The following is a 13,911-nucleotide window of genomic DNA, read 5'->3' as shown; positions in this document are numbered from 1 at the left end:
TATCTCTGAGACAAATAGTTTTCTTCTTTCTCTCTCTTTTACTTTCTCTCTGAATTTCTGTCTCTGTCTATCTCTCTCTTTCTTTTTTCTTTTAGACACTGTGGTTTACAATATTGTTGCATATCACTTTATCTTTTTATCACCATGCCCATGGTGATAATTTTAACTATCATTGCCATAATACTGCTCCTTTCTCTGCCCTAACTGCACTCCCCCACTATTTATAGCAAGCTTCTTACCATGTACTGGTTCTCCTGGACCTTACCTCTATTGTCTCTAGAGAAGTAGTCACCTTATCAGAGGAACGTTAGTATAGTAAGTAAGGCACATGCCTTGTATGTGGCCATCTGGGTTTGATCCCCAGCATTCCATATTGCCCCCTGAACACCACCAAAAGTGACTCCAGAGTGCCAAGCCAGGAGTAACTTCTGATTATTGTCAGATGTGTCCCTCCTCCCTATAAGATAAAAAAAAGTAAATTAAAAGTAGTCACCCTGGGGCCGGGAAGGTGGCGCTAGAGGTAAGGTGTCTGCCTTACAAGCGCTAACCAAGGAACGGATCGCGGTTCGATCCCCCGGCGTCCCATATGGTCCCCCCAAGCCAGGGACGATTTCTGAGCACATAGCCAGGAGTAATCCCTGAGCGTCAAACGGGTGTGGCCCAAAAACCAAAAAAAAAAAAAAAAAAAGTAGTCACCCTATCTATCACTCTATAAATAAAAAATAGATATTTTTAAATAATACAAACAAATATTTCTCAGTCTCAGCAGGTTAGCCAAAGGATACAAAACTAGGTAGGGACAGGGGATAATCCTTAAGTCTCTTTGGCCTCTACAGGCACATGGACAAAGGTCTTCTTGCTCTTCACTTATGTCCCAGAAAGAAAAAGCATCCAATTTGGTAGTTCCTCTTTTTTTAAGATGCAGTCCCATTTCAAATTTACTAATTAATATAGATAACTAGCTCCAAATATACATTTAATTTTTCCTAAGTTGGTGGTATCCCTATCTCTGATTTTTCCTTCTCTGTGAGCAGCCTCCTCCCTAACCTCTAAAAATTCAGACAAGGATCCTCTTCCCTGATCTTCCTACCCCTATACCTGATCCCAGGATCCAGGGCTCCTGTTGCCTTGGACCACACTGTGTATTTTTTGTAATGATGTATAATTTGTAATGATTTGATTGCCGCAACCACGATGCCGAAGCGAAAGAAGCCCACTCCGCAGCAGCCCCCGCACCCCCAGCACCCACTGCCGGAGCGGAGGAGCCTGGAGATGAGGAGGACGGGAGCCTCATCGGACCACCCAGCCTTCTGGGCCCACCCCCCATGGCCAATGGAAAGCATGGTGACCCCAAGTCAGTTCTTCACAGAGGTCCTCCAGAATCGAGAGGACCAATAATTCCACCACTGCTGAGTCTCCCACCTCCTCCCCGGGGCAGAGGTCCAATTCGAGGGGGCCTAGGTCCCAGGTTTGGCCCATATGGTCGTGGTTGGTGGGGAGTCAATGCTGAACCTCCTTTACCTGGTCCAGGCCATGGGGGTCCTTCCTGGGGTGGCTTTCACAAAGAGCAGAGAAACCCTCAAAGGCTCAAAAGTTGGTCTCTTTTCAAGAATACCTGCCCACCCAAGGATGGACCCCAAGTTACGGACGACAAATCTGGCCGCCCTGTCTGCCGACATTTTGCAACCAAGGGCCATTGTCGATATGAGGACCTCTGTGCCTTCTACCACCCAGGCGTCAATGGACCGCCTCTCTGAGACTGTGCCTTCCTATGCAGGCTGGAAGAAGCTCTCTGTGACGTGGCGGCCATACATTTCCCCTGTGATCCTCTGATAGCTACTGTGAGGCTGTTTGACCTACCACCCTCACTGACGCCATTCCCTCCATTTGGGGTCCAGAATTGTGTTTTATCACTAGTACATTGCTTTTCTGATCCAGCCTCCAGAGACTCACCATTGGAACCCCATCTTGGCTCTCTTCAACTGCCTCTGGATCCATTCCCCATCATCTAGTGACTACTGAACAGGAAACCTCTTTGGTTCTGTTTCTTGTGCATCTGTCCACCCAGACTCGTTTTGTCCTCATTTCCTGAGAGCCCTGGAGCAGTTTCCACCATTTCTTCTTCTAGCTGCTTGTTGAAGGCCGTTTCATGTGACCACTCCCTACCCTCGATGTCAGCTGCTCTGTGAAACTCATCAGGTTGTCTGACCTGGGACAAGTTTGGATGACTGGGACAGAGTCATTCCTCAGAAGGTCACTTCCCCCTCAACTTCAGATTTCATAGTTTTGGCGTCAGTAGCATGATCTCTACCACTGTGGTCTGTGATCACTGTGCTTTGTGAAACTGCATCCCCTCCTAACCCTTCTTGGTGTCTGTGGAATTTTCGTGAGTTCCCTAAACTAGAGTAGTTTCTCTGCCAAAATGAATGAGTCTTTTGGTGCCCTCTAGACTTTCCCTACCTCCCAACATGGAAGAATTGTGAAACTTTCCTTTAAGACCTCCTCCCCTTCTCCCAGTGTATTTGTATTGGGTTTGACACAAGTCCGTGAAATATTCTTTAAAGTCTCTAAGGGACTCTCCTTTCTCTCTTTAGCCCGTTTCAGTTCAACTGTGTCATTGTGAGTCCACCAGCCCTTTTGTTTGAATTCTGTGATGCTCCACTGGGCCTAACTTTGGTGGAACTTGGACTGTACTGTCACCTCCAACCTTCTAACTCCTGCATCCTTGTCACTGATTGTTTTCTGTGAAAACAGCAGTGAACAAATTCAGTTTTGAAGTGGCCCTGAGGTCAGGAATTGCATGGGCAAGAAGGAGGGATGAGAGCTGTTGGAGAACTAAGGAAGATTTTTTTTTTAACATTTTTTATATTAGTAATAAATGCAGTGGAAACAAAAAAATAATTTGTAATGATTTCTATAATATTTGTATAATATTACAAATATAAAATTTGTAATGATTGTATAATATTCAGTATAAAAATCAAAATATTCAAAAACTGCTTAGCATCTGCAATGCCCCATCAGACCACTAGCCAGCTGTTCTATATCAATAGAGAGGCCACATGTTAGCCTCAAAGGAGTGACTTTCATTCACTAGACATAGTGAATGACATGTCTTATTCATTGATGTTATCACTGATGCATGAGAGGTGTTTAATATATGTAAATGAATAAGTCTTCAAAATATTAGATGAGTTAAAAAAAAAGGGCATGAGAATAAGGATCTTATGATGAGGAACAGAACACTACTTTAATACCTTGGCTTGTTCTTCACTGTGATGCCCATACTTATAGCTTACTCTGATTTGGTATCACAATCAAACTGGACAAAATGTAAATTCAAATTACATTCTGGGATCCCAGAAGTCCATCATAATATTTAAAGTTTAAAGTTTAGGTATGGCTTTTTCTCAGAAAAATAATAATAGAGCTGTCATCTGATCCAGCGATTAAATTTCTTAGATTATACCCCCAAGGACCCAAAAGCACAATGCAGAAAAAAGACATATGACTCCTATGTTCTTTGTAGCACTATTCACAATAGCCAAAATCTGGAAACAACCCAAGTACTCAAGAACAGATGACTAGATATATAAATTATAGTACAATGGAATGTTATATGACTGTAAGAAAAGACAAAATCATATAATTTGTTGCTGCCTGGATAAATCTGGAGAGCATCATACTGAGTGAAGTTAGTCACAGCAGGAGAGACCAACACAGAATGATCTCTCTTATAGGTGGAATATAAAGAAACATAATAGGGGAATAGTGGAAGTCCAAAGCCATTAGAAAGGAAGAGCATAAAAACTGGTCTTTAGTAGGAAGTTTGCTTCTGGGGTGAAGGGTAGGAAAGGTGGGGAAGGGGATAGGGCACAACAGTGGTGGAGGAAAGTGGTTACTTAAGGGGATGCTGAAATGTGGTAAAGTGTTAAGCATAAAACCCTATCAGTAACAGTAATGTAAATCACAGCTTGTTATTGAAGCAGACTAGTCCTTTTCCAGAATGGAAAGGCAATTGGGAACAATGGTAGAGGAAAAAGACACAGGTGAAGGATTGATGTTGGAACACTGTATGTCTAAACTCCATCATTAAAAACTAAATATATTTACTTTTATTTTACAAAATATTTCTGCATTTTTTCTATAAAACTAAGAAAAAAGGATAAAAGAAAGGCTGGGGCTAGGGGATAACTGGTCTCAGATGCATTGGAGGAAAAAATTAATAACAGAACTAAGCCAAAGTCAATGACAATAGAATCAAGAGACCTAAATTTTAACAATCTAAACTTAAATGGTCCTATTATACTGGCAGGCCAGGGGGCAAAGTGTGCTAGTATAGGATGCATTGTGTGTTCATTGGTGGAGGGAGATCGACACTGGTGGTGGGAATGGCCCTAGCTCACTGTATACCTGAAATTCAACTATGAAGGACTTTATAGATCACAATGGTTTCTATAAAATAAAATTTTAAAAAGATTTTAAAAATCGATAATTCATAGGAACCAAGTTGCTTAAAATTAGGTTACATTGCTGCTGTGTATACACCTCCACTAACAAGAGTTTCACTTTTATTACATTTCAGACAGGGGACAAATACTAAATGCAATGTATTATATTTTTTATTTTGTAGGATGTTCATATACCTTGCTAAGGGTCTTTAATAAAAACCCATAAGCAACATCCTACAGGAGTAAAATATAGTTTTATCCAAACTTCATAAAAAAAGTACAAACACCATCTGATGTGAAAATTTGAGGGTAAGCTTTTTCATTCTCTTGAAGAAGAAATTGATCTTGCAGTTAAAGGAAAAAATAAAAAAATTTCCCCTGTTTGAGAGGAAAAATTTAGAACTATGAATAAAACACATATTTTCTCCTGACTATCTGCAGGAAGGACATAATGGCACATATTAGGGGAAAATATTTGAAAACATCAGAGAAAAATAAGGTCTATCAAGCTGTACACAAAGAAAAGGCTTGAACATACAATTTAATGTTATTTAGGCTCACTCTCCATAAAAGTTATGGATAAAAATAGGGACTAGTTCTAGTTTTGACCTGGAAAAAAAACACTTTTGTCCAGAACAGCAGGACTGTTGCTTCCTCTCATAACCATTAATTAATTAATTAATGAAAATCAAAGAGAGTTTTGAGAACTTAGACATGAGCATGAAAAAAATCTTTTGCTTTGGAAATGCTAAGAGGAAAAATTAACTTAACATGTATGGGAGCAAAGTAATAAACTATTTTTGCTGTTATTTCTCTATAAGATACAGTAATGTCCTGTATTTTATAGTGGTTTTTACCAAGTTGTCTATATTTATATATTACAAATAATATAAATAGCTTCTCTGAAATTGATCTAGTTATAATATATCCTAAAATCAAAAGAAACTAATACTATTCCAACTGTGAACATTTTAATTATGAAGACTTAAGATTATATACAGTATATTATTTTGAATAAGTGTCAGGGATATATGTCTTACATGCACATGGACCCAAATTTAATCCCCAAAACCACACAGACCCCTGAACACCATCAGGTGTAGTCTGAGTATAACTGCTTTCTGGACCCTGGCCTCAGACTGTCCAGCCCAATGGGACAAATATTACTGAGAGTGGTCCCAGATCCCCTGAATAATGTTTAAAAGTCACTCCAAAACCAGTTCAAATGTATAATGTTAAACTTAATCATAATTAGTTGATTTTATTCCTTACTGCATACCTCAAAAGTTATTACAAATAAATAATACATAATTTGCACCTTAAAAGTCAGGGTAGGGGCCTGAGAGATAGCATGGAGGTAAGGCGTTTGCCTTTCATGCAAGGCAGCCACTGCTCTGGCCCCTTGATATGCAGTTTTTTCTTTTTATTAGATAGAGTGACAGAGGGGGAGTGGAAAGAAAAAGGAAAGGAGAATGAGAAAAGGGGGGAGAAAAAGAAGAGAGGAAAAGAGGAAGAGAAAAAAAAAGGGAATAAGGGGAAAGATATGGGGGGGAGAAGAGAAATGGAAGAGAGAAATGAGAGAGGGGAGGATGGGACCAGAGGGAAGAAGGGGGAGAAAAGGGAGATGGAAAGAAGAGAGGAAAGAAGGGAAAGGGAGGAGATGGGAATCTTTAATATGCATTTTAATGAGTAAAATTTTATTAACTATTTATTAGGCCAAGATTGTAGAACTAGGTTTATGGAATTCATGTTGACTACATCTAGACTGAATGGTTCACAGTCTAGCCTGACTATTTTTTTTTGGGGGGGGGGGTCACACCCGGCAGTGCTCAGGGGTTATTCCTGGCTCCATGCTCAGAAATTGCCCCTGGCAGGCATGGGGGACCATATGGGAAGCCGGGATTCTAACAGATGACCTCCTGCATGAAAGGTAAACGCCTTACCTCCAAGCTATCTCTCAGGCCCCTAGCCTGACTCTTTTTTTTCTTTTTTTTTTTTTTTTTTTTGGTTTTTGGGCCACACCCGCATTGCTCAGGGGTTACTCCTGGCTGTCTGCTCAGAAATAGCTCCTGGCAGGCACAGGGGACCATATGGGACACTGGGATTCGAACCAACCACCTTTGGTCCTGGATTGCTGCTTGCAAGGCAAGCCCCGCTGTGCTATCTCTCCGGGCCCAGCCTGACTTTTAAGGTGCAAATTATGTTCCTAGCCTTGCCAGTGCTAGCCTAGGAAAGACCGCAGTTCAACCCCCAGGGTCCCATATGGTCCCCCAAGCCAGGAGCGATTTCTGAGCGCATAGCCAGGAGTATCCCCTGAGCATCACCAGGTGTGGCTGAAAAACAAACAAAAAAAAATGCATATCAAGAGTCAGAGAGATGAATTCAATGGATTGAATTTAGGTCTTGTATGAAGAAGACCCAGGTTCAGTTCCCAAAACTTAATCATTTCCTGGATATTGATAGGAAAGGCTCCAGAGTACATAGCCTAGCCTCAATGGCGAACCTATGGCTTGCGTGCCAATGGTGGTACACGAAGGCCTTGCAGCTGGCATGCAGGAAAGGGTCCGTAATTAAGATATGCAGTGCTGCGGGAGGCGAATGTGCTGGTGTCTGCTTTGTAGCTCACCTGGTAACAGGGCGGAACTGGCCATTGGGAGAACCGGGCATTGTACGGCAGTTTGGGTACTTGGGTTCACAAAGGTTAGCCATCACCGAATCCCTTGATCACTGTCAGAGTGGCCCCAAAACAAAAAAAAAATAATAATTAAAGGAAACAGGAAAAAAAAACTTCAGTGGTTTTCATATTGCTCTTACTTTTGTGATACATTAGAAGTGTATGAAATATCCCTAATTTCACACACAACACAGATGAGCTATAATTATAGTTATCAGGTTACCTTGACATTCATAGTTTCCATTTATTTAAAAAGTTGCTATGCATGACATCTTTTGAAAATAGAAATCTACTAAGAAAGAACATCTTTAGACAGAAATGTTAACAGTTTCAAACTCCTCACAGACTAATTTATTAATAATGAAGGGTTAAAGCTGGTGTGGAGAAAATGGACCCCAGATGAGGGTAACTGAGACAGGATTGGTCCTTCTAGTGTAGTTAAGCATCTGAGGAGCAGATTTCTTTCATCTCGTTTTTATAGCCCCCGTTGCTTCATCATACTTCTCCAGAGACTGCACTAAAACAGGCTGGCAGCCATGTGTGGGTTGCTTAATTACAGTAACTTAAGATTTGGCCACTTGGTATTCAATTTTCTCTTTATGAAGGATGGTCGTCTAATGAGTTATCTGATCATCATTATCATTATTAATACCTCAAAGGAAACCTCACCCAGAAATGCTGAAAGCTGGGATAGGACGAAGGGATGGGGTAAGGGGTGGGGGCATTACTGTGTACCTTTAAATATCAGTGATCACACACAAGCTCCACAACAACACTGGAGTGTTTTCAACTGGTTCGCCGTCTCTCTTGCACACCCCAGTCTGCTCTTCACTCTACAGCTAGAAGATTCAGCCAACACCATGACTGATGACGAGCTGTCTGCCTTGGTAGTAGATAATGGATCTGGGATGTGCAAGGCGGGTTTTGGTGGTGATGATGCTCCTCGTGCAGTGTTCCCCTCCATGGTAGGACGGCCCCGGCACCAGGGAGTCATGGTGGGCATGGGCCAGAAGGACTGCTATGTAGGAGACGAGGCTCAGAGCAAGAGAGGCATCCTGACGCTGAAATATCCCATTGAGCATGGAGTGGTCACCAACTGGGATGACATGGAGAAGATCTGGCACCACACTTTCTACAATGAGCTCCGTGTGGCACCGGATGAACACCCCATTCTCCTCACTGAAGCGCCCCTCAACCCCAAGATAAATCGGGAAAAAATGACTCAGATCATGTTTGAGGCCTTCAACACACCTGCCATGTATGTAGCTATCCAGGCTGTGCTGTCTCTCTATGCCTCAGGCCGGACAACAGGCATCGTGATGGACTCTGGGGATGGGGTCACCCATACTGTGCCCATCTATGAAGGCTATGCCCTGCCACATGCCATTCTACGTTTGGATCTTGCTGGCAGAGATCTGACTGATTACCTCATGAAGATCCTGACAGAAAGAGGCTACAACTTCACTACTTCAGCTGAGCGAGAGATTGTTCGAGATGTCAAAGAAAAGCTGTGCTACGTGGCCCTGGACTTTGAGCAAGAGATGGTTACTGCTGCCGCTTCCTCTGCACTAGAAAAAAGCTATGAGCTTCCAGATGGGCAGGTAATCACTATTGGAAATGAACGTTTTCGCTGCCCTGAAGCCATTTTTCAGCCATCCTTCCTGGGCATTGAATCCAGTGGAATTCATGAGACAACCTTCAACTCTATCATGAAGTGTGATGTGGATATTCGCAAGGACCTCTATGCCAACACAGTGTTGTCTGGAGGCAGCACTATGTATCCAGGCATTGCTGACCGGATGCAGAAGGAAATTGTAATCCTGGCTCCCAGCACCATGAAAATCAAGATCATAGCTCCCCCCGAGCGGAAGTACTCTGTTTGGATAGGGGGTTCCATTCTGGCTAGTCTGTCCACATTCCAGCAGATGTGGATCAGTAAGCAAGAATATGATGAAGCTGGCCCTCCCATTGTCCATAGAAAATGCTTCTAAATGGTCTCACATGGATTAACATCCTCCACTTCTCCTAGACCAAAGTGATAGTATTGCCTTATTAGCTTTTAATTGAGTCAAGGTAAATAGACCATTCTTGCTAATATCAAACCCAGAAAATTTATCTTCAACCAAGTCTTGTGAACTCCTGCTTATAACCACACTGGGACCTCTATCACGAATTCTGACGCTATTTTTTTTTTTTTGCCTTTATGAGGTTCACCAAAATGTACACCTGCCTTAATTAAAGTAAGTGTGTGGAATAAAATCATAAGAAATGTATTTCAGAATGTATAACTGGAAGTTGTAAACTTTTATGTATTTTTCTTGTTAAAATTTTAAAAATAGCAGTCTATGCAATTCTGTTTTAAATTTAGAAAAACATTATTGACTCATAATGAATTATGAGTCAAAGATGCCCTTATATACATAAGCAGTGGGAAATAAAATGAAATAATTTTTAAACTGATATATATGACTATCTGAACAGCCAGTGTGAATTCCCTAACTCTCCAAAACTAATTATTTTAGAAGTTCCATATTTTGTTGTCTTTAATAAATAAATATAATGAAACAGCTAACAGTCAACTAATGTGTATAAATCAACTAAATTTCCAGCTCATAATGGAGTTTGGTTGATCAAAATCACATTTCAGTGTATTTACTTACTGAAACTTTATTCTACTTATAAAATAGAAAAAGCTGAATTTAATGCCTGTTAAAAAATCAAGATCTGTTATATCAAATTAATGTTACTATACCAGTTTTACAATGAGAGCTTTAGCTTTATTTACTTGACTAACATATCTTGACTATTTTTGTAAGCTAAGACTTGGGATATTTCTCTTTTTCAAGGATTTCACTGTGGATAAAGCATCTTTATAAATTATAAATTCTAGACCAGTATAAATTTATTAGTTTTATTCTTGAAAATATTTTTGATAATTATTCTTTTTTTTGATTTTTTGTTTTTGTTTTTGTTTTTGGCCACACCCGTTTGATGCTCAGGGTTTACTCCTGGCTAAGCGCTCAGAAATTGCCCCTGGCTTGGGGGGACCATATGGGACACCAGGAGATCGAACCGCGGTCCTTCCTTGGCTAGCGCTTGCAAGGCAGACACCTTACCTCTCCAGCCCCGATAGTTATTCTTTAATGTGTTCATTAACTAGAAATATTTCTTAAAGAGTATCTGAGACTAAAATAGAAAATATCAGTGTATTTTCTGATATCTAAAAATAATTTAGTGAAGCCAATAATAAATTTTAAATTTTAATTGCACTTATTTTCATCTATTTTGTGATTCCTGATTACCTGATATCAACATTATATGTATTTTCTGGTTTTTTCCTGAAAATATAAAGCATTGGTGGTTGCTTCTTAAGATATTATTAGATTAAGAAGAAGGAAATTCTTTTTCTCTTAATTACAAAATTATACTTGAATTTTGAAGTCTAGTTTAGAAAATTTAAGCATTATTTTCTAGTTTGGGGATCACATCTGGTGTGCTCAATGGACTACCTCCCATTCAGTGCTCAGGAATCTCTCTCTGTGTGCAGAGAACAAAATGGTGTCAGGTATCAAAGGTGGAACTCATGCATGCAGAGCAAGCATTCCACCTCTTTGGGTCATCATTCCAGTCTTGAGCATTTTTTTTAAAATAAAACTAACCCTCTCCCCAAAAATATTATTTATTACTTTCTTATTCTGACAGTACAATTCTAAAACATTTAGCCAAAATTAATTATGTAATTAATAAAAAGTACTTTATAAGGTTTATTTCCCTTCTCCTTTAATTTTAAATAAATTAAAATTGTTTTATACTATTTCCTGCCATTTTCTATCAATCCTTTGCAAAGTAATAGAGAATGATGCTAAGAAGATCCTTTTGTATTTGTATCACTGATTAATTTATAGTTTAAAATGTTGCATCTGGTCCATTTGACTGTAATTGCCCTAAAGTCAATTTTCTTTGAAGGAAGATAACTAGTGAGATAAGAACATGAATTTATGTAATATCAATTAAAAAGCTGGAATTTAATGGATGAACAGATCTTCAGGTAATTAGTAGGTAAAGATAATGGTAATGATAATGACAATACTTGGATTAACAAGCCTCGACACTTTCTATTTGCAGAAAAACTCTCGCACATTCTGGCCTACATTCTCAGTACTGAGAGAAAAACAAGACTCCCACTCACAGATCACAGGTAGTTTCTGGAACTGGTGGAATGAATTTACAAGAGCAAAAACCATTGAACTATCTGAGGCCAGAGCGGTGTAGCAAGTGGTAAGGCATTTGCCTTGCCCATGCTAGGCTAGGACAGGCTGCAGTTAGATCCCCCAGCATTCCTTATGGTCCCCCAAGCCAGGCAATTTCTGAGAGCATAATCAGGAGTAACCCCTGAGTGTCACCAGGTGTGGCCCAAAAAAAAAACAAAAAAAAAACAAAAAAAAAAAAAACTAAAAAGTATTGAACTATTGAAAACTATTGTCATGAAATGAAAATATGAATTCCATAATACAATCATACTTTTAAACCTATGGCCTTTGGATATATATTTCTGTTCCTGAACACTGATGGATGAATTTTTTTTTTGTTTGTTTTTTTTGGGGGGGCCCACACCCATTTGACGCTCAGGGGTTACTCCTGGCTATGCGCTCAGAAGTTGCTCCTGGCTTGGGGGACCATATGGGACGCCGGGGGATGGAACCGCAGTCCGTCCTAGGCTAGCGCAGGCAAGGCAGGCACCTTACCTCTAGCGCCTCCGCCCGGCCCCTGATGGATGAAATTTAAAGCAAAAATAGTCCATCTCACTTTTAGTTTGGTTTTGGTTTTGGGGTTTTTTTTTGGAGGGGGTCACACCAGGCGGCACTCAGAAATTACTCCTGGCTCTACGCTCAGAAATCGCTCCTGGCAGGCTCAGGGGACCATATGGGATGCCGGAATAAACCACCGTCCTTCAACGTCTAAGCAAACGCCCTACCGCTTCACTATCTCTCCGGCCCCTAGTTTGTTTTTATATTTGTTTTGGAGTCACACCTGGTGTAGCTCAGGGCTTATTCCTGGCTCTGAACTCAAAAACTACTCCTGGCTGCGCTTAGAGGAACATATGTATAGGATGCAGAATCAAACCCAGGTTGGTGGTATGCAAAGCAATTGCTCTACCCACTGTACATTCTTTTTGGCCCCATATCTTATATTTTAAAATCAATGTAATCTATTAAAGAAAATCAATTGACTAGATATTTATCAATAGTTCATCAACCCACCTCATTAAAAAAACTACTTAGGGGCCGGAGAGATAGCATGGAGGTAAGGCGTTTGCCTTTCATGCAGGAGGTCATCGGTTCGAATCCCGGCTTCCCATATGGTCCCCTGTGCCTGCCAGGAGCAATTTCTGAGCCTGGAACCAGAAATAACCCCTGAGCACTGCCGGGTGTGACCCAAAAACCACACAAAAAAAAAAAAAACTACTTAGAATATTTATATAAGTATAGATTCCCTAGTTCTGGGCTCCAACATTCTCACTCCATAAAACTTAGATTAAGATTGAAATCCAAATATAAAGCCAACTCAAGCAATTCTGTCAATAGCCCAAATTTGAGGTCAGAGAGAACTGAACAGGCTAGAGGTTATGCTTCGTCTGCAGGTAGGGCAGGCAGCTTTAATCCTGAGCATTGCGATATTGTCCCCCAAAGCACTACGGGGACTCCCAAGCAACATGAAGGAAGTAGCCTCTGAACACTATGGGATGTGGCCAATAATTTTTTTAATTAGGGCTTGAGAGATAGTATAACAGGCAAGGCACTTGCCTTGCCTAACTCATCCTGTGTTTGATCTCCAGAAAATCATATGGTACCCCAGGCACTTCCAGAAGTAATTCTTGAGTGCAGAGTCAGAAGTAACTCCTGTGCATTGTCAGATGTGACTCAGAAACTAAAATTAAATAAATAAATTTTAAAAATAAGCATCCAGAATCTAGAACACATTACAGTCTTCAAAGATAGGGCAAAACTAAGAAGATTTGCCTTATTCATTTCCTTCTTGAGATTGTACAGAACTAAGGCCGCTTTCACAAATGAATTACATAATATTGCAGTTTCTACACTCTTTGGACATTCCATCATATGTAGAAATCTCAAATCAGAATGGTTCCACACACCTCTTAAACTTTTATTTCTTAATCATAGATAATATTGTTCTGAAAGCAAGCATGGTACAAAGGCAACACCTGTAATTTCCTTCCCAGATTTGCAGATATGCCTGTTTTTCAATAGTATAAAAGTGCTAAAATAGAGACTGAGGTACCATGGAGATATAAAATGGGTAGGGCACTTGCCTTGCATGATTTGATATGGCCTAAAAACAAAAGAAATAAAACAAAATATAGATTGAAACTCACTTTCATAATTCTGAGAAGTCTGAAAATGAGTGCCATTTTTATCAGCAAAGAATAATCCTCTGTGGTGAAAAGGACTTACCATATTTACTTATACCTTCTACAACTATTAATTCAATATTGTTAACATCATTTTCTTTATTTCATTTAGAATTTACAGAGATTGGGGCTAAAACAATAGTACAGTGAGTAGGGCACTTACTTTGCATATATGTGGTTGACCCAAGTACAATCCCCAGACTCCCATATATACTCTGAGCACTGCCAATAGTGATACTTGAATGCAGTGAGGAACAAGCCCTGAGCCCCAAACTAAAAATTATTTAAAGTAATAATGATTTGCTAGAAATGCGTTTTAAAGATCAAATAATGAGAGAAAGTACCAGCAGTGAGAT

At 40.1% G+C, this 13,911-nt stretch overlaps 2 protein-coding genes across 3 annotated transcripts; both read left to right on the top strand.

The window, feature by feature from the left end:
• Nucleotides 1-1,185: 1,185 nt before the first annotated feature.
• On the top strand, nucleotides 1,186-2,901 carry LOC126000953 (proline-rich protein 3-like). The gene is given in 2 exon segments (XM_049768140.1): nucleotides 1,186-1,255; nucleotides 1,258-2,901. Coding segments are annotated over 2 exon segments (561 nt in total). The 5' UTR covers nucleotides 1,186-1,194; the 3' UTR covers nucleotides 1,758-2,901.
• A 5,084-nt stretch (nucleotides 2,902-7,985) lies between these two features.
• On the top strand, nucleotides 7,986-9,116 carry ACTBL2 (actin beta like 2). 2 transcript variants are annotated; one of them, XM_049768122.1, is made up of 2 exons: nucleotides 7,986-8,114; nucleotides 8,241-9,116. In XM_049768122.1, exons 1-2 carry the CDS (start codon nucleotides 7,986-7,988, stop codon nucleotides 9,114-9,116), a joined length of 1,005 nt encoding a protein of 334 aa, XP_049624079.1. The 2 variants fall into 2 exon arrangements, with proteins under 2 accessions (XP_049624079.1, XP_049624077.1); XM_049768120.1 differs by having other exon boundaries at nucleotides 7,986-9,116.
• The last annotated feature ends 4,795 nt before the right edge of the window (nucleotides 9,117-13,911 follow it).

Source organism: Suncus etruscus, chromosome 2, assembly GCF_024139225.1.
Source record: "Suncus etruscus isolate mSunEtr1 chromosome 2, mSunEtr1.pri.cur, whole genome shotgun sequence".
Taxonomy (NCBI): Eukaryota; Metazoa; Chordata; class Mammalia; order Eulipotyphla; family Soricidae; genus Suncus; species Suncus etruscus.
This window is presented reverse-complemented; position numbering and strand designations above follow the sequence as displayed.